Raw genomic sequence first — 27,581 nt, forward strand, 5'->3', positions numbered from 1 at the left:
TTTGTATTTTTTAGTAGAGACGGTTTCACCGTGTTAGCCAGGATGGGCCTAAAATTTTAAAACTGTAGTGTCAAAGCTAGGACTGGAATCTGTGCCCTTTGACAGTGTTTTTAATTGAACTGATGTGGAGCGATTTCAAGAAGGAAGTTATATGTAAGTTTGGCCATATGTTTTTGGCAAGATTTTAACAAATGCAGATGATTGGAGCTTAGATCATTGGCAACATGAGCAAAGACATTCAAGAAAATGCAACATGTATTCAGGTAAAAGTGAGTGATGTATAGTTGATAGTGTGTGTTGAGAAGGTGAGGTGGAATTGGGAACATTGAATAATAAATTTAAAAAATAAATTTAGTCTATATTTTTAAAGGATTTTGAATGTTCAGCTGTAGGGTTGAATACCATTTTGTAAGACAGGTATGGGGAGTCATACATTTATACTATTATTATTATTATCATTATTATTGAATAGGAGAATACACTAATTAAAGCCGAAATTAATGTAACTGAATTAAGGTCTAGAGACTAGGGATTAAGGACTAATTTAGGGATTAGCTACAGGAGGACTGTTGATAGGAGGTGGTGAAAGAAAAAGTACATACATAAATTGTAGCAAAACGAATAGAAAGAAGAAAGTAGGGATAAGTCATTATATGGATTACAGTGTAGCAGAACCTGTAATTTAATATGTTAGGTTAGTGTGTAACTGGGGATATCATGTTACATATCTGTAATTGAGTGGTAAAATTAAAAATATTTATCTTTAGATTAATACTTTGTCCAATAATCTTTCTGAACATAATTATAGGAGAAGTCACAATTGATTCGGCTTGGACTTAATGGATGTATTACCGTGGATTCAGACTTCACATATAGAGAAATGTCCATTAATTTGGAATAACCTAATTAAATAATATAGTTTGTTTAGTAATCTACTAGCTAAAATTTAACAGTCTTTGCTTCTTATATAGCCAGTTTCAAGACAGACCTTGAGGGTGCACAATTTGGTTAGGAAGAGTTTCAGACATTTTAAAGAAAATATTCTCCAACAAAAGCAATTTTGCTAAATATTATATCTAAAAGACTATAAAAAGGGCTATTGAGATATAATGTCTAGAAAACCAGTTTGCTTTCTTCCTAAGCATAATATTAGCTTCAAAAAAAGAGATTCAGTGCAGTTGAACATTCACTTACTAAATATAATTAACCATCTCTTATTATAAAGTTAATACTATGGGCTATTGTGATACCATGATTGCTTTTGGTTTTAACTTGCTTCATTTTACCTTGATCTCCTTTCCACATTTTGTTCAGTTGAAAAGGAGATATATGAAAATGTTTATTATGATTTCAGAAAAATATGGAGGACAATTTATAAGTCGAGGAAATGAAGAAGGCATGTTGGTGGTTTTTTCAAAAGTTAGTTTGTGGTGTTTTGCATTAGGAAGTTGTTTCAAGTCTGTCTAAATGTAAGTCAGGAGAATATTTGTATTTGAAGTAGCAGGAGAAATGGAAGGTGGAGATGTTCAATTTTAGATCATCTTAAAATTATCTTATTGGGAAACATTTGCCTTATATAGAGGACATGAAGCCACATATCAACTGTTTATATTAATTTTCTTATCTGAATATGTTTAATCCCATCCCTAATGTCAGCTTTATTGTGTAGTTCCTTCTTATTTTAAATACCTAGTAAAATAGGGTATCAGCATTTCTACCTAAAACAATGTTATATTAATGAAATTTGAGTCATTCCTCCTCTTTTGGGTGTGCTGGTATAAACGTGTCTGCCTAGTTACCACTTCTTAGAGGGTAGATTTTAGATATATATAATTTTCAGTTGGTGGTGTTAGCTTTTAGTAGGTGAGAACTCAGAACTTTCTTGTTCCTCTTGCTTTTTAGAAAGCTGCTTAGATTAACCTGTGATAAACATCAGACTTCATGGATACATAGCCTTGCTATGATGTAAGACACTGATGGTAATAGTTTTTCCAGGGTTAGGTTTTAGTTTATGTGTTATCCAGAACTTTATTGGAGAATTTTCCATAAGAAATGTTTACCATCATTTCTAAATATGTATGAATGCCTATTACCCTGAACCTAAGATAGAAAATACTGTTGTTTTTTTAAATGCAGATAATATAACAAATGAGAAGCAAAGAATTAAAAAATCTGCAAATTAGTTCAGGTCAGATGAATTGCCCCTATATGAGGTAAGGTTGGTATCTGCAGTGGTGAAATTGTGGCAGTATCATTGTAGTTCTCAGTAGTTAACTTTTTCTTTTTTTCTTATTCTTTTCTATAGGTGACATGAGAATTTTTCAGATTACAAAAAAGACATGATTTGGTTATTTCTTAATAAAGTTAAACATATACTTACGATATAACCCAGCAACCCCACTGCTGGATATTTACCCAAGAAAAAGGAAGTTATTTGTCCATACAGAATACTCTCTGTGAATGTTTCCAGTAGCTTTATTCATAATCACCCAAAGACATTTGGAAACAACCCAAATGTCTGGCAGCTGGTAATCGGATAAACAAATTGAGATACATCCGTATCATGGAATATAACTTAGCAATAAGAAGGATCAAAGTACTGACATGTCCAACAACATGGACGAACAGAAAAGCATTTATACTAAGTAAAAGATGGTAGAATCAAAAGTACATATTTTATGATTCCATTTACATGACATTCCGTAAAATGAAACTGTACTGACAGAAATCATATCTGTGGTTACCATGGGAGGGGGATTGGAGTAGGCGATTGATTTCAGAGGGCCCTGACAAAACTTTTTGGTGTGATAGAAATGTTTCCTGTCTTGAAGTGTAGTGGTCACACAGCTGTATAAGTTTTTCAAAACTCACAGAACCATCTCAGAAGGTGAATTTAACTGTGTGTAAATTATACTTCAAAAAAAAAAAAATAAGAAAAGACACAATTTAGTAGTGGTCACCCCTTATCTGCAGTTTCACTTTTCAAGATTTCAGTGACCTGTGGTCAACTGCCTCTCAAAATATTAAGTGGAAAATTCCAGAAATAAACCGTTTATACGTTTTAAATGGCGTGCTGCTCTGAGGATAGTGACGAAATCTCACACAGACCTGCTCTATTCTGCCCAGGGCGTGAACCCTCCCTTTGTCCATGGATCCATGCTGTCTACACTCCCTGCCCGTTCGGCATTTAGTAGCTACTCAGTGATCAGATCAGCATCCCGCTATTGCAGCGCTTGTGTGCAAGTAATCCTTATTTTACCTCATACTGACCCAGAAGCACAAGAGTAGTGCTATTGGCGTATTGTTACAATTGTCCTGTTTTTATTAGAGATATTCTTAATCTCTTACTATGCCTAGTTTGTAAATTAAACTTTATAATGGGTATGTATTATCGGAAAAAACATATAGGCTAGGTACTGTCCTCAGTTTTAGGCATCCACTTACATAACGAGGGACCTTGGAATGTATCCCCTGTGAATAAGGGGTGCTACTGTATATCTACCATATATTACAAAACATCCCCCTTGGAGACTGGGGCTGTACTCTGTAACAGTAATATTTTTGCAGTGAAATATATGACAGCTGTGCTGTGTAGCTGTGTACCCTGAATGGGTCAAGTTTTGCTGCCATCTGAGTTTTTAGAGCTTTTGGGTTTCAGATTTGCAAATAAGGGAGTATGAATTGATGGCTATAGAGAAAGGACCACTGATACAGAACAAAATGTAAAAACTACTGCCAAATTGTTTTGGATCAAATAGAGAATTTACTTTTCCAAATCACTTTTTATGGAGCAGACACTGTGTGATAGGAAAAAAAAAAAAAAAAAAACCCACACACAAAAACCAAACTAATATCCTACTTCCCGCAGCCCCTAGCTGCCATTAACAAAGACAGTTGATGACTTAAGTAATAGTGGATGTCCTGAGCTCCCAGACTGAATACCTAGCGTCATAACCTGCCTTGCTTAGAGAGAGTTCCCTCTCTCCTTCCATCTTCCTTTCCTCCTTTTTTGCCTTCTTTTTAATATATCAAAAACTTCTTTCATGTGTACTGTGGTCATAAAGGTTTTTTTCTTTTAAAGTACCGGCACACTTTGCAGAAAGTCTCACTGGTTAACAGCTTCTAGAGGAACACCTCTTTTGACTTTTAATATCCAATTTAAAGAATGTATTTATCTGATAATACCATCTTTTTTGGGGCCTGTGTGTATTTATTGACACACATATTGATGGCTACGATTGATACCACATCAGAAACAAGTACAAATGATTGGAAACCCTGCTAAGTATCAGGAAATGGGATGTGTATCTTAGATGTTACTTGGACTAAGAGAGGTCATATTACTGCCTCCTGCATAAAGCTTTTACAAAGCTTTTATTATGTGAGTGTTATATTGTGTTTTTAAAATGTTTTAAGGCATTGGTTGAGGTTTTTGTGTTGACATTTAATATATTACCATTTTATGACGTAAAATAATATAAATTTTATGACATAATTTATGACGTAGGATAATATGTCATAATTTATGACATAGGATAATAGAGTTGTATTTGCGGACTTTTACCTTTTGGATTTTTTTTGAGCAGGAGTCTCGCTCTGTTGCCCACGCTGGAGCGCAGTGGTGCGATCTCAACTCGCTGCAACCTCCACCTCCCGGGTTTAAGAAATTCTCTGTCTCAACCTTCCGAATAACTGGGATTACAGGGGCGTGCCCCCATGCCCAGCTAATTTTTTTGTATTTTTAGTAGAGATAAGGTTTTACCAACCATCTTGGCCAGGCTGGTCTTGAACTCCTGACCTCGTGATCCACCCTTCTTGGCCTCCAAAGTGCTGGGATTACAGGCATGAACCACCGCACCCAGCCTGGAATTTTTTTTCACAGCTGCTATGCAGGGGTTGGGGGGTTCATTTCCATTTTCCTAAAGAATTGGAAAGCTTCTCAAATAATAACTTCTTAGTTTATCTCTAGTTCCATGCTTCGGTGAGCTTTTTTTCTTTTAAAATGTTGTAACAAGTCTATAAAGATTAGAATTATTGAAAAGTAACTTTCTTTTGAAAGAGCTGGTTTTAATTACCTTCTAGTTAAAGCATTACCAAAAGTTTAGAATTGTTAACCAAGTAGATAGTACAGGTTGGGTAGAATCATTTAACTGCTTACTCTACAATTTTCAGGTGCTACTTTTTATAACAGTTTAGTAGAGTGTTTTTTCTCAAATAACTTTTTTTTGTTTTAAGTCTGTTTAAAGCAACATTAAAATCATCTTTGAAAAACTTCTTACTAATACTGAGAATCAAATACAGGATGGAAATTTAAGAGTGGAAACTTTAGAAATCATTTAACCTGTTCATTTTCCAGATGACAATAAAATGAAGGCTCCCTGAAGCATGAAGTGATTTACCCAACACCACACAAATAAACCAGTGGCAGAGCTAGAACTCGTTCTAGATCTGTTATTCAGTCTGGCATTTTTTTTTTTTTTCACATTTCGCGGTAATGAAGTCGTTTTTTGGTGTTCAGTAAGAAAAAAAAAAAAAAAAGCTTATGTTTTGGGAGTGATAATTTTAAGAGTAAAGAATATGGAAAAGGTTATTAGGGTAAAAGATAACTTCTTATAAGCTCATTAAAAACAGTGCAGAGTTTCGTGGTCCAATAAAAGTTTCAGCTCTTCTGGCGAATGGTCTCTCTGCAGTGTTCAGTATGGAGGTACTAGCTAGTTACCTACCGAATGTGAAATATGTGCCTACCGAATACCTGAAATGTGGCTACTGTGACTGATGAACAGAATTTTTATTTTTATATAATTTTAATGTATTTAAATGTAAGTGACAAGGGGAGTGGCTAAAATATTGGACAATAAAGAGATTATGTTGGTAGTACGCGGAGTTGATGTTAGCTAGTTTAAAAGGTCAAGGTTCTAGGAGACAAGGAAAGGATCTCTGCCAGGAAAATACTCTGTTCAAACTTAGAATTTAAGAACCGCAAACAACTGTGTTTAGAATGGATTTTCAGTGTTTAGATTGGCCATGATTGTAGACTTAATTGGTGGTATGGACTTTGAAGGCAGTATCATAATGAGTAGAAAGATTTGATAGAATTAAAAGTACGAAGAAGGCATTGAGAGCTGTGATAACTTTGTAATTTACCCCCAGTTGTTCTGAATATATTTTTGAAAGATCCTGGAGCGAAATAATACAGTTATTGTGTCTGGGGCCCATGTTTATATATAGCAGAATATCAGTCTGTCTGAATATTGCTTGGAGAGGGAGACCTAACTCTAATTCTTGAGATTAGATTACTTCCTGGTGCTTTACCTCAGTTCCTTCCACAGCCACATAGCTGGTTTTTAATTTTCAAATCTACTACTGAAAACATGATGGAATATGTCACCTAAATTAATATTTTATTCTTCATATAGGTTGTCAATTTAGCTACAGGAATCAATTCATCTGTTAATTTGCTGGTACCTTGGTGAGAAAACATCTATATCAGAGTTATCAATTCATGGTACTACTTAGCACTCTGTAACACAGGAGTCCTCACATGAACCTGATAACTGAGATTCTTGACTGATGTCTTTACATACTGCTTCCCTTGTGATGCCTGATAAGTTCAGGAATTAAGGTTTGCTATGGGAAATGCAAAATGGATTGATCGTTGGAATAGACCCCAGTGAATTTTCTTTATTCTTGAAATTCCCTTGGCCCAATAGCCTTTGCTTGCAAGCTCATCTGTAAATTCAAATGCTTTAAAGTAGTTTTGATGGAAATTTTTGGCTTGTTGATGTGTTTAACCTATTTAAAACTGATAATTGTCATTGTTTTTTAAGTTGTTTGATTGTTATTACTATTTGTTACTCTCTCCTTTTGCTTACATGGCTTTTTCCAGAGCTCAGATTTGTTAGTTTGTGCTCACATTTGAGCCTAGTGCAGGGCCTGACAGGTAATGGATAATACTTAGTGAAACCTAAGACAATCTGTTTAACTGCCTGGGCACCAGTTTCAGATGATCCCTTAGGAGAGTGGTTCTGAAATTGGGGGTGAGGTGACACGGAGAAAGGGTGACTTTCAAATGACATTCTTCTACTTTTATATAATGCAAAGCGTTACTGATAGGTTTGAATACCATGCATAATGGTTGAAAGAGAGAATTTTTTTTTTTTTTGAGACAGAGTTTCGCTCTTGTTGCCCAGGCTGGAGTGCAATGGCGCAATCTCAGCTCACTGCAACCTCTGCATTTTGGGTTCAAGAGATTCTCCTGCCTCAGCCTCCTGAGTAGCTGGATTTACAGGCATCCACCACCATGCCCAGCTAATTTTTTGTTTTTTTTAGTAGAGATGGGGTTTCTAAACCCTGACCACCATGTTGGCCAGGCTGGTCTCGAACTCCTGACCTCAGGTGATCCACCCACCTTGGCCTCCCAATGTGTTGGGATTACACGCATGAGCCACCGTACCTGGCCCAGAATTCTTTTTTAGTTTCTCACGGCTTTAAGGATTTGTGGTTCCATGTTCATAATCTTTCCATGCTATTCCATCTCAACAAAACCAAATGACTTATTTTTACATAACTAAGTCTACCTTCATCCTGTCAGTTTCTGACGGGGCAGAAGCACTTCAAATGTTAAAATTGAGATAAGTCAGTAATCATGACTTCTTCTTATTAAGTTTTCTTCATTTTACTCAAAAGTAATTTTGCCTTTACACTAAGTGAAAGAGAAGCTATTTCTAACTACTCCAGAGAAATAAAAGAGGAGTTTATTTTCAGCTTCATTTTAATAACATAGCTCTCTAACACATCAGTCTCATATTTCTGTGTGTGTGTATCTTTGCTTCTTTCATATCATTACTTATTTTACCAGTAAAAACAATTCAGACTTTGGAAAGTAAACTTTTGGCTTACTTTTAAAATTCCATTTACTTTTATTCTAATAAAAAATGTTTTAAACCATCTGTTTTCTTCATTCCTGGCTGCTGTTATCTTGACTATAATTGCCTAGTTTCCTTTCTGGCTGATCTATTGCTAGTCTTTATCTGGATGTTATTAAAGAATATAAGTGCTCCATAGAGCACCATAGTCTCAGCCAGAATATTTTCAGATTCTCAGCTAAAATGAAACCGAACTGGTGCTTTGGCTGTTAAGTGAGTAGCTCAGATTTGTTATCAGAGAGCGTGAGGGGCTCTAAATTCATTATGTTAGCTGTTTCTGCGAGCTAGCATTTGAAAAATAGCTCCAGCTGTTTATGGATTGTGGTCCTTGGGCACCAGATAGTGGATGCTAGAATGTATTGCAGAAAAGCTGATTAAAGTACTAGGATCTCTAGCAGGAAGAGTAGAAAGTCATTTGTAATACCCGTGTCTGACTCTGTTGCATGCACTTATGTATTTCCTTTTGAAAGCTTTGGTTTATTATCAGCGCATCCAGGAAGGAATAACATTTTTGCAAAAATGTGCCTTTTGGTGAAAACGTCAATAAACTCTGCTTGATGAGAAGTTTATGTAGGGAGACTGATTTGAACTTTGAGGTTCCCAAATACTTTGCAGTTTTATTACCTCACTTATTGGAGTCATGTTTCACTATGACTTAAATTTCAATAGTAGCTACTTTTAAGTTCACAGTTTTAATGTGTTTTTACTGTATGTCAGCATATAAAGTATATATACTTTAAAATGTAGACTGTCCGAATTTACTTGTTTTTTTTTTTTTCTTTTCTTTTCTCTTCTTTTCTTTCTTTTCTTTTTTTTTTTTTTATTTTTGCCCACCTTCCTCTCCAACAAAAGTTTAGTGAAGCACAGTATGGAAGTATTTTATGTAATCACAAAACTTGCAGATTTTTAAGTATACTTTGCACTCCCCTTGTTAAAATATTGCAGTATTTTCTTATTACTTTCAAAGTAAAGTTCAAACTTCTTAGCTTAGAGAGACATTCATGATGTTTCCATTTCTTCTCTGTCTCGTCCATACCCACTCGCCTGCGAGTGTCCTTTGCTTCAGGTACACAGAGCTACTTACAACCATTCCCCTTCTCCTTTCTTTCACTGTGGTAGCTTCCTTCTCCCTGACCCTGCTTCACCTGAGGATTACCTGTCCTTCCTTCAAAACTGCTCAAGTTTCCCCTCTTCCAGGAAGACTTCCTTGACCTGCAACTACCCTTCCAATCATTAATCCCATTTAGACTGGCTAGTAAGCTCTCTAGCATTTCATAAGATTTCTTTATACTCTACTGTAATCATTTATTTATTTATCTGTCTCCTTTAATAGAATAATATTCCCTGAGGTCAGAGATGATAGTGGCTTTCACTTTAAAACCTGGCATACAGGCCTGCTGAACAAATGCAGCTCGACAAAATTAATACATTTTATAGATACATTGTGTAATTTGATTTACTTTGATCCTGGTTCTGTAGACATCTGGGGGCATGGGTTATGCCATTTTCCTCACAAGGAGTTTTTTAAGTTGACTCTCTAACTTCCATATTGCTACCTAAAATGTTTAACAAAGGTAGGTCTTGAGCTTTGGGAAGGCAGGAACTTAATTGGATGGAGGATATAATGAAATGACCTTTACTTTGTCAGTTGGCTAAAAAATCTGAAATACAATTTATGGGAAATTAGAAAGACCAACTCTATGACCATGAAATCATATATTCTAGCTTATATTCTTAAACTTATAACTTTATTGATATACAAAGTTCCTTTAAGAGAAAATAGGTATTTAACAACTTTTTACTTTGAAAATACTTAGTTACAGTTTCCAGATTTTAACCTAATCTTAATCCAGGAGGCAAGACAAAGTTAAAGCTAAAGAATATTTGCTAATAATGGGTTATAGCATTTAAGTAGGTACTTGGTAGCCTTGAGGTGTCTTTGTAATATTTGCATCAATATTCTGCATTCTTTAGCAAAACAAACAAAATGCGAAGTCCGTACTTACACATAAGATTTTTTAAAAGTTACTTAATCTTATTTCGTAATAGAATAACATTTTCATTTAGTCTAATGTTTTATTCTATGTGCACTTAGTATTTGCTTTCATATAATTATTTGTTAAGATCTTTTTATAATTACTTCTTTAGTGATGTAGCAAACTAAGTAAGTGTATTATAGCTGAATCATAGTCCTGGCTGTTCTTTTTATTTATTGAAGGAACAAACGCTGTATTATTAACATTCTTTGTCCTTCAATTGAGCTTGCAAAAAAAATTTGTTTGTTAGATCTTGAATACCCTAAGAAATTTATTATGGATGGTTTTAATTATATTTCTATTTTCATCATTTGATATATTTTAAAATCCATTGTGATAAAATAGAATGGGGAAAAATTACCCATGTCGCAGTAGTTAGATATCTGCTCATTCTCAAAGACCCCACCCTCCTTTTAAAAAATATTTTTAAGATTTATTATGTGTTCAAATTGGTATTGAATTTATATGAAGTGTTAAGATTACAGCATGTTAGAATAATATTGTCATTTCAAAATGTATTCACTGTTTTGGTTTTTGGAGCGCTGCCTCCAAGAGGTTCATGGCATTTGGTACGTAGTTCACGTATTTCTAGTCTACAGACCTTCGCTATCGAGTCAAAGGCTACATGGTTCTGATATTCGCATTTTCTACTGCTATAAAGCTCAACAATAGTAATTAATGTTTTTTTTTAACTTTCCGTGTCATTACCAATAAAACTTCAGTTTTGAGAAGACTAGTAATTTGTACCTTTAAAGAGCCACATTCTTTTGCTTTTGTCTCAGAATGTATTATGCTTCACAAGTATCCTGTGACAGCCTGAATAGAAAAGGGGGGAGGGGACATTGTCTTCAGCTGGCATGCTGTTATCAGAGGGAATGTGTTTCTGGACACGAGATTTAGCATTCATTGGTTGTCTGAAGAAAGCTATTTCATCTGAGGATTGGACAAGAAGCTGCGTCAATTTGCTGCCCGTCTCCAAGGCACTGGTGATGCTGCCTTCACAAGCTGGCTAACGTCACGGCTCCATCACCCAGCGGGGTGTGGACTCTCTTTTTCTGCTCTTCTCTATTTAATTCTCTATTTGCTGCCTACTGCATTTCTTAATCTGTCTTCTGCCAAATGCTAACAGCATGATCTTTTGCAATCATCTAGGTGAATACAAGAAAGACGAACTCCTAGAAGCTGCTAGGTAAGTGATTCCATTCATTTTAAGTGTGTATAATGCATTAAGGAAGAGAAGGAGGAGGGCAGGTGGAGGACTATAAAAAATATAACGTTATTGTCTTGCTTGGATTTTGTGCAATTATGCAGATACTAAATCTTTATATACTTTATTTTACATGATTACTATATATAATAAAATCTTTTCATATGGTGATGATTATAAGATTAATTTTATTTGGAACATTTCTTAAGGTACCTGCAAACCTAGTTGCCCAGCTTTTCCAATGATATTCTTGGAGTATTTAAATACACCTATTATTTTTTCTTTCAATTTTCTTCTTGAAGATTTCCTAGTTAAAGCTTGAATGAAGGAGCAAAAAGTAAATGTTAAATCCTCATCTATTTTTTCTGTTGTTCATTGGTCGTTTATAATTTTAATTTGATTAGCTCTTTACAGCATTTTGTTATGTATTTTTTAACTCCAATGCTTTTAGTCCATTTATCAGAATAAAGTTTATTTGGTAATTAAGAAGATGACTTGTATGTAGATAAATAAAGCAAAAATGTAGGAAAACTACGATTATTTAAGATATACCCACTATTAATTAACAGGTATTAATTAGAAATATAGTAATTGAACTGGATATTGTAAAAGAGAGTTCTTGTGATTCATGTAAAAGAAATCAAAGCAAACCCATATTTTACTCTCATGTGAAAAAATTATGCATAAATATTCATAAGAAGCTTTGTAATTTTATAGGAATTGACTTACTACCTTTTATAGGAGTGGTAATGAAGAAAACTAATGGCTTTACTGACTCCTCTAAATGTGAATTGCCATGCAAGTGATGGGCGAAAGGTAAGTTATTTTAAATACAATCCTCTTTAATTGCCTTGCAACAAAATTTTGTGAAAGTGGCATATATATATATAAGCACGTATACCTACATGGCTTTATTTTAACTAGCATCTTTTCACTGTAAATGAAATGCTGCTATATCTGTTATTGGCAGTTGTGACACATTCATAGAACTGGTGAAGCATGCATCTTAAGTAAGCCTTTTCTCTTAAATGTCAGACACTGCAAGTTATTTGTTACATGAAACTGCAGCTTTGTCGGTGGTTAAAATTACAGCATATGCTCTTTTCTGGGTATGATAATGGAAACTGGAAATATGTGTGTCCTGTTTACCCATCTTTGTTAAGACATTTGTGTTTTTGATTTCTTATTTGGCAGAAGAAGATTTGTTTGCTAGATACCAACACTTTTTCCATTAAAGCTGAGAAATTGCTGTTAATGATTTTTTTACATCTATACAGCTCTGCTCTTTTATTATTATTTGTATTGGCTAAGTTTTAATTGTGGAATATTGAAAGAAAATAGATTAAAACAGAGAGGAATATTCTATATTAATATACAGTTGCCATAAATGCAAGGTAATATATAAAATATACAGCTGGCAGCTTCATTATCTACTTTGTATTCTTGCTGAAGATAGACTGAAATGTAATCCGTTATGGCTTTGGTAATTGCAAAGTTTTGCAGTGATTAGACATTGAAAACCAATGCACTCTATACCATAAAGTTGGTTTTTTTTTTAATGAGAGTTAATTTTTTAATGTTAACTAAAACCTAAAATATTTTAAAGACACATTACATATATCTAGGAAAATTATATGTCTGATATTTAAAGAATGAGTTCTTTTAAAATTATCTACAGTGAAAATGTTATGGCACATATCAGGATGGATGGTACGCCTTAGAAATAATAAACTATTTTGCTTTTAAAAGATTATTTTTCTGTGAGTGATAATTTTGCAGATCAAATTTTGCATGCTCCCCACTTTTCTCTATTTTAATGAAATCCAAAAATAGTGGCAAGGAATCGAGTCCCTCAGAATATAATTTATGTTAATTTGTTTTTGTAGATAGCTCATATATTGTTATATGTCCCAGTGAGTATTTTGTTTCTCTGGGTAATTTGGGGACAGACTTGTACGTTCATAGAAGGTTAAATTACACATATCAAGCTATAAACTAGCAAAGATTTACTCAGTACTGTTACTTACTCTTGGGAAGTGTTTTAAAATGGTAACTGTTCATTTTTCCTTCAGTTTTGAAGTTGCTTTAGGGAATTTAACACTCTTGTGTGCACTTTAAACTCCAGATTTTATTTGGATCCTCCAAGTAGATAAAGTGATTTCTATCACTGTGTAGAAAAGGGCCTTCTTATCTGTGGTTAAATGCAGCTGTTTTTGAGACAGAGCTTGTTTCGCCCGGCCTACGTCAGTTTTCTATAACCGTTTTAATACTACAGAATTTATGTGAGAGTACTACAGCAGAAGTTGATTTCTGTCACGGCTTCGTTCTCCCGTCCTTACCGTTCTACTTTGACAGCCACATTCCTAGTGCAGTAAATCATAATAATTAAGGAACATGATCCCTGATACTGTAACAAATTATCTATTCTCCCTGCTTTATCTCCTACACGAGTGTATAGAACTCATTTATTTTTCCTTTTCTTTAAAGGAGAATATACTTCCTTTAACTACAACCAATGTATTCCTCATCCAAATTCCTGTGGTTCCTTTTCTGTATGACTCTATGGCATTCAGAGTTCCTTAAAGTTCATAAATATCTTTTTCTCTTTCTCCTCTATTAGCTCTCCTTGTATTTTCTTCCAGGACCAAGGCTGGCACTTTGCGTATAGCAGAAGCTTAGAATACAATTCTGTTGTTCCTTGATAAACATAATTTTATCCTCTGAGTGAGAAAAAATCTACCCTTTGCCATTTAGAAAATTAAATCAGACGTATGTGAATGCGAGACTTTATGGTTTTTGTTATTATTATTAATATTGTTCTATTAATTTCTTTTTGGGTACTGATAACAGGAGAGAGAACTGTATATTTTATAATGTGTAGAATATTTTTAAGAACATACCCGAAGCATTACTATTGTACAAAAGGATTCCTAAAATATAAATAATGCAATAATGTTCCAAAATATACTCTTATACTTTTTTAGATTTTCAGTTTTTTCAAATTAAATTAGATAGAAAAAGAAAATTAAACTTAAGCATTTATTAGGTTTTAGTGCTGTGCGTATAAGAAATAATTAACAATTGCTCATCTGTGTGATTTGAATTGAATAATTCCTGTTTAGATATTATTCTCATTTATGGCACAGAGTAATTCTTATTAAATGTACCAGTTGCAGTAAAGCCACAATGTATTAAATGTTCTGGGTGCCAGTGGAGATTGGGACAAGATCCCTTAGTTATTCCAATTTGTTTTATTTTCTTCCTGCTGTTATCAAGAAAACAGGTAGGCAAATCTAGCTGCTAAAATTACAAGTATCTGTCTTAGTAGATATGTAGTCCTTTTTTAGAACATTTGCACGTGTTTATTTAGAATTAGAAAGTCAGATTGTATATTAATGAGAGGCTAAAGGTACTTTTTCACATATAGTAAGTCAGGCATATAAACTTTATTTTCTGAATTTCATTTTAGAACACAGTGTAGAACCAAATCCTTTTTTAGAAGTTTCCTAAATTACTGTATTATTGCTTAACTGAGCCCTTTTCTGTCTTAGTTTTACTACAGTTCCTGGTTTGTAAATTTAAAAGCCCATGAAAATGTTAATTTTGAAGTGTTTTGGAAAAGAAATGTCTCTTATACAGTGGTTAGTAGGTGGGGAATTTGCCTAGAGATATGTGGGGTTTGAGACTTTAGGTTTTTTTTTAATGTAATATGTGGGATTATACAATGAGAGTGTAAATTTTAAGTACTCTTAATTCTATGCTGTGACTTGATGATTACCTAATTAGGTAATATGTGAGACGTTAATATTTTATTTCCCGAAGACAATTGTTTTCTTAACCTTTAGAATTCCGAAAATTATAAAACATCAATAAGGTTTTATACAGTTTATATCGTTACTATGGTTTTATTTTACACATAAATCAAAATTGCTTCTTGGCTACACTAGAAATTTTATTGACTTTTTTTTTTCTCCCTAAAAAAAGACAGAAATTTTTTTTGTTCTAAACTGCTACCTTTTGTTGCTCTAAAATGATACTTGTATAAAATTATATACATGTTATAATGATGGCCACTTTTAGAAACATAGGGACATAGATATTATTTAGTCATCTTCTACCTTCCGCCCAGTATGATTAGTCATAACAGTCCACAATTCATTATTGCCATTAGGTGAACCAGAACCTTAAGATAGGTTGTTCCCTTTCTAGAATTCTTTATTCCTGTATTTTCAAACTTGGATTTTTTTGACCTTTAATCTCCCTTTACAGTGTTTTATATCAGTATCAGATGTTTTATTAGCTATTATCCCCGTGTTCTGGCCTTGTTTGCTGTCTAAATTAAAGGTGGTAATATTCTCTTATTTTCCAGTGTTAATTTTCATAAGGGTACCTTTTATAATAAATGAAAATAAATATTTGAATAAAATTAGTCCAACAGTCAACTCTTTTGAGAGTTCTTTGCGGTTCCTTTCTGTGTTCCTTCTGTGTTCCTTTTCTAACTGTCTTTATCCCCTTCCAAAATAGATGTCCTAAATTTATTCATTCCTCATCTTATCAGGCAATAGGCAAGGGTTAGGGACTACTGCACATATTCCCAAATAGAAATAATATATCTTTGAATATATCTACTCTGCCTACCATTGCTATTGTTATATGTCACCAAATAATTGAAAGTAACTAATATTTGATAGGTGCTTTTAAAATAACATCTCCAATGTAATTTTGAGTATTTCAGGTTTCCCTCTGTTCTTTCATTCATTCATTCCACCAACACTTAATACCTACCATGTGTAGGTGACTGTGCTTAGTGCCATGGGAGATAACCCTATGGTTGATGGTACTGGTTAACAAGGAGCTCAGACATTGGTAGAATGATTAAGACATTATGGAAGACATTGAAGCTAATGCACTAAAATTATACAATATTTCTTTTGCTGTGATACAGTTATAAAGTGCTGATTTAAGGTGAGAATGTTTTTTCCTGGCCTTTTTATTTTTAAGGCTTTAGTATTTAGTATACCCTTCTGTAAGAAACCACAAATTTAGATGAACAGGTAATTGGAGGAACATGATTTTAATTCAGAAAACTTAAGGATTTCTTTAAATGTCAACTTTCTTTAAATATTTGCTTCCAAATAGTTAATAATGAAGAAGACTGGAAACAGAGAAAAGTAAAGTGTTTGAAAACTGCTTCCAAAAGGAAATCAATCAGAAATAAAGTAGAATTTAGTGAATTTAGCACTGTATCTTGAAGATACCATAGAAAAATTGTGATAGGGCAAATAGACAGTAAGGTCAAAGGGATTGGGTTCTATTCTGCTTTCCAAGTGTGTGTCAATGGCTCTAGAGTTTTTAATTTACACACGCACAAATGGAAATAACCATACCCATTCCACGAGGCATTTGAGAGGATTAAGTGAAATAATGTAGTCAGTGTACCTAGTACAGTGCACACAGTACCCTTTAGTAAATTAGATTCCTACTCCTTTGATAATTTTTTTGAAACTTTCAAATATATCTAGAATGGATACTTGCATACTTTTAAGTACTCCAATGTTCCCATTCTCTCTCCTTAAATGTCCTTATTATCTATCCAAGCTCTGTCCTAGCTGACTTTGGATAAAATAACCTATAGGTTGCCTGGTAATCTATAAAGCATATAATTGAATTTATTCAGTTGGAGCTTGGCCTTCCCCTCTCTTCACCCAGCGTCACATTTAATAAATAAATTTGTTTAAATTAGCAGCTTATAAATTCAGAAATACATTATGGAGATACATGCCCATTTTTAAACATATGTTGATTAAAAATTAATATCTGGCTGAAAATAATGCCGTATGTGGAATTCCATAAAGCCCATCCAGTGAAGAACTAGAAAGATGGAGGGTTAGTGTAATTCTTTGTATCTACATTTAAGTTTTAGGGTTGTAGAGTTTCTCATTATTCTTGGGCAGTACCCCGTCAGTACCCCATCTCCCTTCTCATTATTCTTGGTCAGTACCCCCCAAGTACCCGACGGGGTACTTGGTCATTACCTCCGTCTCATTATTCTTGGTCAGTACCCCCGTCTCGGAAAAAAGTGGAAAAACACTTTTTTCCAAATACTGTGTTTGGCCAAGATTTTAACAATCTTTATGTGGTAGGTTGTACGTTGGAGATGCCTCAATAAACCATCCCTTTTATTATTCATGCCCTCGTCTAGCCCTCTGCCACGCTGACTCTGAGCTTAGCCTGGGACTGCTTTGAATAAAATAAGGCACAAGTGATACTCTATCCTTTTCGGGACAAGCCCCTGAGTTGGCCTGGCAGCTGCTAGTCTCTTTTTTGGTAATTCTTCTTCTTGGAACCCAGCTGCCATGCCATGAGGCAGCCCAAGCAGCCATATGACGAGGTCCACGTGAAGAACTGAGGCCCCCTAGCCAACAGACCCACCTGAGTGCGTATGGAAGTTTCTTAATGATTCAAACTATCCACACGTCCCAGACAATTTAACCCCATCTGAGTTCCCGATCCATCCTTAGGGTGACATCAGCCATCCTAGCACCATAGCTCATACCACATAGAGCAGAAGACCTGCCCAGGTGATTCCCCGCTGTTGGGGGAGTTTGTTATATAGTGATACATAAGTGAAATACCTGACTAAAAGAAAACATAACTCAGTGCTTATTATCTATTGGGCAAGAAAGATTCCATCTTTTTTTCAGCTTGATTACTGCAAATGATTCTTTCATAGTTACTTGGAAGAATAAGTGAGGATTTTAAAATATCTTCCCAAATATATTTACATCTTTAGATATGTTCAGTTCTTTTGAATTTATATCTTACAATTTAAGTATTTTCCCCCCAGGAATGCAAAAATATAATTTTATGTGCATCTTTTGGGATCATGGTATTGTGGGAAAAAGCAGGAACTTGAAGCTAGAAGACCAGGTTTTAAGTTTCAGCTGTTATTAGCCATGTGTTCATGGCAAGTTTTATCATATCTCTGAGTTCTCAATTTTTGTAGCCTAAAAAAATGAAGAATTTGGGCCATTGAGCTCTAAAGTACCTTTTGACTCTAACATTTCAAGATTATAATATATTTTGTTACTTATTTTTCAGCAGAGTTAGTAGCAATTACCCATAATGCAGAATTGAATTTCATAAGAGACTGTATCCTCACACTGGATAGAACACTCATGGTATCTGCAATAAAGTTTATGTGGAGCCCTCTTCCCCTTTAAGAAAGAAAGTGTTAGCATTACCTGGGCGTACATATCTGGCTCTCTCTGGCCTATAGTGACCTTTATCATCCTCCATTCTTGCCAAATCTTGGTAGATAAAAGGTCATACCAGTTTTAAATTTCTAACTTTTATGGATCCTAGTTGAGATGCTACTTGGGATTACAAGAAGGTCAAAATGCAGTAAGTCTGCATTGGGGAACTCTTCAAATACTTTAGGTTTAATTATATATCTAATCAAATCACTTCTTCGGAGTACATCTTGCTGAGCAATGCATATCTTACTGTAGTGCTGAAATCCCTTAGCGCAAGTTTGCTTGCATACTTATGTTGGGGTATATTGTATAAAATCTTTATGCTTGTGTATATTCATTTTGTACCAATAAGGACTTGAAAATGTCTTTTTTATTTTTCATTCGGGAATTGCTTCTACTAAAACAATCTCTATTTTGTCAAGCATGACATTTCTACTGGTAAGGGTAATTAGTACCAGTGCCAACTGCACTGTTTTCTCTGTTGGAGAAATGAATTTTTAGTAGAAGGGGACCGACCACAGTGCTAAAAAGCAGCAAAATGATAAAACTTAGTTGTCTATTTACCTCTATTTAGCCACCGTCCTTGCTTTGAATTGTCCTGCCCTCATATCCTGAAGCACGAGTTTCCTGCTGTTTTCCACTTTAGACTGCTCAAGGGACTGGAGGGAGTTGGTACTAAATCCTTTGGCCATGAGTGTGAGTCATTATTAAAATTTTATTTAGAAGCCAGATTACAAATATGACACTTCAGCGTCTGTTTTTAAAATTCTTAGAATCGAAGTTTAAAGTGTTCTTTCTGCCTTTACAAGTAAACCAAACTTCACATTAGTAGAGTGGATTACAACTATAGCAGTAGCTGGAAAAACACCCATGTCACAGAGTGGCAAAGGAAAAAGAGCAGGAAGAAATACACAAGATAGCTTCTGTGGTATTGCCGATGTCCCAGTTCTCCAACTGAATGGGTGCTGGATGGTGTTTTAATATTATGCTTTATAACTTAACATGTTTTTATGGATTAAATATTACATGATAAACATACTTTAAAATATCTCTGTAATGATTATGATTTTGAGTACCCTTTGGATTGAACAGAGTGTTCAGTTAATATCATTTGACAGTAGAGTATTCTACAAAAAGTTATTTAAGTAAAAGACTGTATTGGGTAAAAAAAAGCTTGTTTAGGTGCAAACAGAAGTCTGATTTCAGGAAATTCTTCCAGCCTGATGAAAAATGGCTAAAAGAAAGTGATAAGTTAATTATGGATTTAAGAATTCTGAAATTATCTGTAACTTTGAATTGTCATTATTAAAACAGTTGTTTGGCCACAATATAAAACCAATGTAAACTATTTCTTAATTCATTGTATGCCATTTTTAGTGTCTTAGCTAGGATTGCCATACCATTGACAGGGTAGCTTAAACAACAGAAATTTATTTCTCACAGTTCTAGAGGCTGGGAAGTCCAAGGTTTAGGTTCCATCATGGTCAGATGGTCAGTTTCTGGTGAGCAGGTTTTTTCTTTTTTTCTTTTGAGACACTCTTGCACTGTCGCCCAGGCTGGAGTGCAGTGGTGCGATCTCGGCTCACTGCAACCTCCACCTCCAGGATTCTAGCAATTCTCCTGCCTCAACTTCCCGAGTAGCTGAGATTACAGGTGCCTGCCCCCACACCTGGCTAGTTTTTTGTATTTTTTAGTAGAGACGGGGTTCCACTGTGTTGGTCAGGCTGGTCTTGAAGTCCTGACCTCGTGATCCACCCGCCTCGGCCTCCCAAAGTACTGGGATTATAGCTGTGAACCACCGTGCCCGGCCCAGCAAGTTTTTTCGTGTCTGTACTTAGAAGGGCACTAATCTCATCATGAGGTTCCCACTCTTATGACCTCATCTAAATCATATTACCTCACAAAGACCCTGTCTCCAAATGCTATCATATTGGGGGTTGGGGCTTCAACATAAATTTTAGGGGAATACTAAGCATTCAGTCAATACCTGGTTATTTTTTCTTTATCACTGCCTTTCTTTCCTTTTATTAAAGAGATCATCACTCGAGCTTGCTTCTCTGTCTCACACATACGCATATTAATCCATTCACTCATCTCATTCAGTTAAATTAGGATTATATTATGAAAACAAATTTCTAGAAGTGTCAAAAATCTTCATATTATTATGCCTTTTAGAAGAATGTTTTCAGCGACTTAGTTTTTCTCTATTCTCTACTAAGAATGCCATCAATAGTAAAGCTTTAGAAAAGCACTGTAAATACTATGCATAATCACTTGAAATGCATATTTGGATAACTGACCTAGTAAATTTGGAAATAGATCAGTTCTAAATATAAAATGTTGTATATTTTGATTTTATAAATAAAAATGCTTTAATTTGTTAATAGTAACATGATAATACCCTACTCTTGAATATTACAAAAATGTCCCATGAAATTATCTCCTACTTTCAGAGAGTGTTCAATACCCATTATAATTGGGAGAGAAGGCTGTGGGCAGGGAACTGAACTAGAGGTCTCTGCTCCTGGCTGTTTTTGGCTGCTGCGTTCATTATACAAATGCAGAAACCACAAGGACTTTATCACTTAAGAAACTTTGAGGTGACAGCATATCTGCAGAATCCTAGAGCTCTTAGCCACATTAAAATCAGCTGAAGGAATTTGTTTCCCAGTTTGCTGTTAAAATGACTGATGATCTAAGGTGGACTGATTCCCTCCTGTGTAATTATTAAATGCCGATCAGTGCAAGTGGTTTCTTCTTGCAAGAAAACCTCTATCTGTTGTCCATTACTTAGAATCTTTGATGCTTAGATATGAAAACATGAGACTGCAAATATGAGTTACAAAAAGGAATTGATGTGCAGTTTGGGTAGTGTGAAAACTTTTCTCCTTTGATGAAGTATAAAACAACAAGTTACTATCAGACCGAGAAACCTTGGATTTTTTTCTTTTCATAAAATCTACCAGCTATTTCTCATTAGATGATGAAAACCTAATGTTACACTTGGAGAGTACTAAGCATTTTTGTTCACACAAATCTTGTGAGAGCATGCTAGAAACTCATTTTCACCACACATTTTAATTCTGCTGATTCTGAGGCTGGAAAAGAGAAACACAAATTGCTGGCCGCTGAAAAATCCCCTTGAAGATTCCACAATGATAATGTTATGTTAAAATTGAATAAAGCTGGCATTCAGAGCTTTATTCTCACAAAGATTACCCTATGGATTTCCTGTTCAATCTTATCTGCTCTTCTCCCTTCCCTTCTCTTTCTCTTCCTAATACATTTAAAATAAAGATAGTCCTTTATATTCTCACTTTAAAAATAAATTTTTGGCCAAGCTTGGTGGCTCATGCCTGTAATCTCAGCACTTTGGGAGGCCGAGGTGGGTGGATCATTTGAGTTCACGAGTTCGAGACCAGCCTGGCCAACATGGTGAAACCCCGTCTCTACTAAAAATGTAAAATTTGGGCGTGGTGGCAGGCACCTGTAATCCTAGCTACACAGGAGGCTTAGGCAGGAGAATCATTTGAACCTAGGAATAAATATAAGTAAATAAATAACTAAATAACTAATACATTTTTACTATTTATGGCAACTTGAATTACAGAAGTTTTGTTTTATATTTCATAAATTCTGTAACTTTTAAAATGCCTTCCTAAAGATGAGTACATCTGTTGCTTTGGAAGAATATCCTTTCTGAGGCTATGAAATATCAATTGTTATTTTATCTCTGCTCATGTAATCTATCTAGGATTCATAGAATCTTATTTGGATGAGGACTCAATGTCAGCTATTTCAACCTCCCAATGCAGTGTTAGAGCCTTCGCTATGATAGCTCTGACAGGTTCTGCTTAAGAGAGAGAGAGCTCGCTTGTTTAGATCAGACCATTTTTGGATTTAGTGTTCAATTTAGGGTGTCACATTTTAAGAAGGGATATTGACCAACCAGAGCGTGACCAAGAAGGTAGTCAGGACATTCTTCTTTAATAAGCAGTGGAAGTAACTGGGGCAGGGGAGTTAGTGCAAGAAGAGACCAAGTGACTGTCTGTTAGAGATATCTAGAAAAATCCTGCACTGGGAAGGAGGCAGAATCAATTATTCTCTCCAATTTTAATATTGTTATTCTTCCTTGTCCTGCTATATTTAACTATTTTTAGGCAGCTTCTGTTCTGACGGAGTTCCACGTTTCTGAGGCGCTCATCCGATAGAACAGTCACACTGTCATTATTGATAGGGTTAATGTGTACTGACCTATGGATCAGAATGCTCAAGTTGTCAGAACCAAGGAGATCCCTGTCTGCCAAGAGTAACTCTTGCCCCTCAGCTATATTAGTCCATTTCTGAACATCCTATCTAGAACTTGAGCCCCCACAGAAAGAATAATTAGAAAGGCAGAATGAGAGTTTCTAAGTCAGACTGCCTGGATTTGACTCCTGACTCTGCTTTTAATTTGCCATGTTAATCCCCCCTGTTCCTTAGTTCCCTCATTTGTTGTTTGGAAGTAATAGTGGTTTCTAGCTAAGGTAGTTGCTGTATAAACAAGCTAATACATATAATGCACTTAGAAAAGTGCTTAGTATATAGAAAATGCCCAAATTTTACCTGTTATTTTTAATAAAATATTTGTATTTAAAACTTTTTGTATCTTCTATGTCATTTTATTTTATTTAGTCATTGCTTATGTTTTCTATTTTCTACATCTTGCACTGGACACTGGCTTAGACTCACTATAGACTGAAGATCTTTTATCAAAGTCAAAATAGTTTAACTATTTGATATATAGAGAGCCACCCTCCAACTAATGAATTATTGTTGTTCATTTTACAGCATCTCATATATAAAAGTTTGGTTGCATCCTACATGTCTTTTTTTTTTCTGTCTTGTTCCTCCAGTCCCTTCCTCCGATTCTTTTTCCCCCCTACTTTTTTTTTTTTTTTTTTTGAGGCAGAGTCTCACTCTGTCGCCTGGGCTGGAGTGCAGTGGCCAGATCTCAGCTCACTGCAAGCTCCGCCTCCCGGGTTTACGCCATTCTCCTGCCTCAGCCTCCCGAGTAGCTGGGACTACAGGCGCCCGCCACCTCGCCCGGCTAGTTTTGTATTTTAGTAGAGACGGGGTTTCACCATGTTAGCCAGGATGGTCTCGATCTCCTGACCTCGTGATCCGCCCGCCTCGGCCTCCCAAAGTGCTGGGATTACAGGCTTGAGCCACTGCGCCCAGCCTTTCCCCCCTACTTCTATTTTACATTCAGGAGTGGGTACATTTACAGGTTTGTTACTTGGGTAAACTGTGTGTTGCTGAGGCTTGGTTTACGAATGATCCCATCACCAAGGTAGTGAGCATAATACCCAATGGGTAGCCATCTGGCCAGCTCCCCGCTCAAGCAGTCCCCAGTGCCTGTTTTCCCATCTTTGTGTTCATGTGTATTCACTGTTTAGCTCCCTCTTATAAGTGAGAACCTGTGGTGTTTGGTTTGCTGTTCCTGCATTAGCTCACTTAGGATAATGGCCTCCAGCTGCATCCATGTTGCTGTAAAGGTTCTATGTCATTTTAACCGGAAGACAACTTTGTGAGGAAGTCAGCACTGTTGTCACCCATCTCCCCCATTACGAAGACTGTGAATTAAAGACATATTAATATGTTAAACAGCCTTAGGTTTTAGGAGTAGTATCACGCCATGGTCCACTGTGATGAGACTGTATCTGTGGTTAGATGTGTTTAGCTCTAAGAACCGTGCTTGAAAGAACCACTGACCAAGAGGTCCAGGACCAGAGAGAAAGACTCATAATGGGAGAGAAAACATACGACTATTAGAGAATCTAGTGATGTCATCTGCAGAAGAGACAAATCAGAGGAGTCATACTTTTTGATAAAGAAGTAAATAAAATAGCTTTTTTTCTTTCACCTCACCTTGTTAATCAATATTTATTTTCCACAAGGTTTCTCTTTTAAATTATCATTCTAGTATTCCAAAAGTTAAGTAACTTCCATAAGACTGCCTGATCTTCATTATGGTACTACTTAAAAATCCCTTTAAAGGACAGTCATCAACAATGAAATATACTTATTTCCATGGACTCATGCCTATATCAATTCTCTAGCTGTTAATTTGTTTAGGGTTCTCATCTAAATATCACTGTCTCAAAGAGCTACTAAGCTCTTTGCTTCTTAGATTCTTAGCAGATTAATCATGTCTCTTTTGCCTGATAGAAATTTAATAAAGCTAATTATGTGTTTATTGTGTTTTCCTAAGAATTTCATTTTAATGGCTAATGTAATATTTTATTTTTAGAAGGGAAACTGATTGATTTTAACCAAATGATAGATTCAGATGAAATATGTTTTGATAAGACAGAGCAAAAGTAGAACATTACTAAATAATTATGGTACAGCCACACAGTGGAAATACTGTACAGCTATGGCAAAGAATAAGACAGATATGTACTAATATTAATAGAGAAAGAAGCTAATCATAGAAGAACATAATAACAATCCTATTTGTGTGGGGAAAAAACAGCAGCAAAAAGAACTCAGAGGAGAAACAAATACATGGAAAAAATATCTGAAATGACCATTGTGCCACTGTAAATAGTGATTACATTTGGGAAGGGGGCTTATTTGGCTGGAGGGAAAAATAGAAATGTTTATATTGTAATATTTTCTCTACTTTTGAATTTTAGAGGGAATGTATTAATTTTATAATTTAAAAAGGAGCTATTGGGGAGAGAATGGTGAATAAATGTAAAGTAACTGATATTGAGACTGGTTAAACTGAGAAAATACATATACAATACTTTTATTTTTGAAGCCAGACCTGGACACAGGAAGATGCAGGAAGTTAAAAAAATTATAAAGATGATACGTGGAACGCATGAGTTCAGAGAGGTAGTACTTACAAAACTGTTTATAAAAGTGATGGTACATTGAGCAATCTTACTACTAAAAGTAGAGTACAATATGTCACCTGATAGTGTATGCACATGCACACACAATTTTCTCATTCAGAACAGATCCAGAAGCAAAGAAACAGATTTACATTGCCTGGCTAAGGTAGGGTGACCAACCGTCTTAGTTTGCTGCGATCAGTGGGTTTCCTAGGATCAGGAATGTACTGGGCAAACCAGGACAAGTTGGTCATGGTAATCTAGAAAGCCCCAAAGGAGTTGGTCTAGGCCAAACTGGATCTTCATCTTAAAGAAAAACGAAATACACTATACATCACAGTTTAGAGAGCTCTCTGAGGACTTACAGCTTCACAGTTGTGATTTTATTCTTTCTTAGGAAATGCGTGGAACATCACACGTGCTTGTATTGAAGTGTCAGTGTAAATCTGTCACACAAATTTAAATTCACCGTGTTGGATTATCCTTGTCCTCTCTTGACCTTTAGCAATATAAATCAAAAGCTGATAATAACTCTCATTCATTCTTTTTTTTTTAAATACCCTACTATATGTAAGGTACTTTGCTAAGCCTTTAAAACATAAAATTAAGATATGTTCTCTTTTCTCAGTGAACTCACAGTGAATTAGGAAACAGATACATAAGTAAATAACTATTGTTTTGGCACATGTGCAAGAGTAAAAGATTGTGGCAAGTGGTTTTCAGGACCAGTCGTTTTTCTTTCAAAAAGTATTGTCAAGGCCCAGCGTGGTGGCTCATGCCTATAATCCCAGCACTTTGGGAGGCCAAGGCAGGTGGATCACTTGAGGTCAGGAGTTCATGACCAGCCTGACCAACATGGTGAAACTCTGCCTCTACTAAAAATACAAAAATTAGCGGGGCGTGGTGGTGGGTGCCTGTCGTCCCAGCTACTTGGGAGGCTCAGGCAGGAGAATTGCTTGAACCTAGGAGGCGGAGGCTGCAGTGAACCGAGATCACCCCATTGCCCTCCAGCCTGAGCAACAGAGCGAGACTCCATCTCAAAAAAAAAAAAAAAAAAAAAATATCGTCCAAAGACAGAACGAGAAGAAAAGAGGTAATTATTTGGAATACTGGTATTTTGGAATCTCATTTTAAAATCTTGTCAACAATAATGATAGTCCTAAGAAATTAAAAATTAATATTTCTATTTTATGCTCTTAGACGAAAGGTGAGCTGGATGCTAGGCTATTCTGTCTAGATGGTAGTTATAACTCGAAGAGCTTCCCCAGCATGATAGAGCAAGGAAACCTTTTCTTCTGTACCCAGCAGCCATTCGTGAGATAACAACATACATCTTATATTAAAATGTAAATGCTAAAATTACATTTGGAGTAAATATATAATAATACATCTAGACATACTGATAGTTGTCATGATTTTATTGCTCAGTGGGGAAAACAAAAGATGTAGTAATTAAATTTTTGTATTCTCGGCACATAACAGTATATAGGTCTTCCAAAGCAGATAGCTACATTATGAATCCATAAGAACTTTTAATTCTAGTATTAATCCTTAGGAAGATTTTACCTTCCATCATTGTTTGGATTTATTAAGAAGTTATGTGTGAAATTAAATATTCATATTTTGTTAGTAACTTAATTTTTCAGAAGTTACTTTAATTCTCAGTGGTTCTAGCTAACTGATAATTGTGGCATTTGAGTTGCATGAAGTGGAGTGGAGTGGAGTGAAGAAAGGGGAGAGGAAAAGGTGAAGTCAGAAAGTTGCGGGGTGGAATGAAGTCAGGGAGATTGTTTACGGCCTTCTAGAGCATTATAGACTTCAGTTTCTTCTTAGAGTAAGAAGAAGACCCATTGGAAGATATTGAGCACAAGATCTGTATGTCTAACTTAGGTTTTAACAGGATTTCTCTGCTGTCATGTTGTGTTACTCTAAGGGGATTATACTGGAAGCAAGGAGACCTAGTAGAAGGCTGTTGCCACCAGCCAGCTGAGAGAGGATACTGTCATCAAGTTGGTGACAGTAGATGTGATGAGAAGTGATTGGATTCTGGATATGTTTTGGAGGCATAGCCAAGAGAAATAGTCTGATGGGGTGAGCATAGTGTGTAGGAAAAGAGGGGAATTAAGAAAGACTCGCAAAGTTTTTGGCCTGAGTAACTAGAAGGATGGAGTTGTCATTAACAGGAGATTCTGCAGCGTATGTTTCAAGGGAAGCACTAGGGGGAGCTCCATTTTAGACACGAGAAAAGCATGAGAAGTCTTACATATATCATG

General features: G+C 35.4%; 1 protein-coding gene across 1 annotated transcript in view; it reads left to right on the plus strand.

The window, feature by feature from the left end:
• Positions 1–27,581, plus strand: part of TNKS (tankyrase) — a 228,137-nt gene that overhangs the window by 108,843 nt on the left and 91,713 nt on the right. The window contains 3 exon segments of the mRNA XM_017894677.1: positions 11,114–11,150; positions 11,910–11,920; positions 11,923–11,984. Coding sequence (XP_017750166.1) covers positions 11,114–11,150; positions 11,910–11,920; positions 11,923–11,984 — 110 coding nt within the window.

Source organism: Rhinopithecus bieti, unplaced genomic scaffold (genome assembly GCF_001698545.2).
Source record: "Rhinopithecus bieti isolate Rb0 unplaced genomic scaffold, ASM169854v2 scaffold_25360, whole genome shotgun sequence".
Classification (NCBI taxonomy): Eukaryota; Metazoa; Chordata; class Mammalia; order Primates; family Cercopithecidae; genus Rhinopithecus; species Rhinopithecus bieti.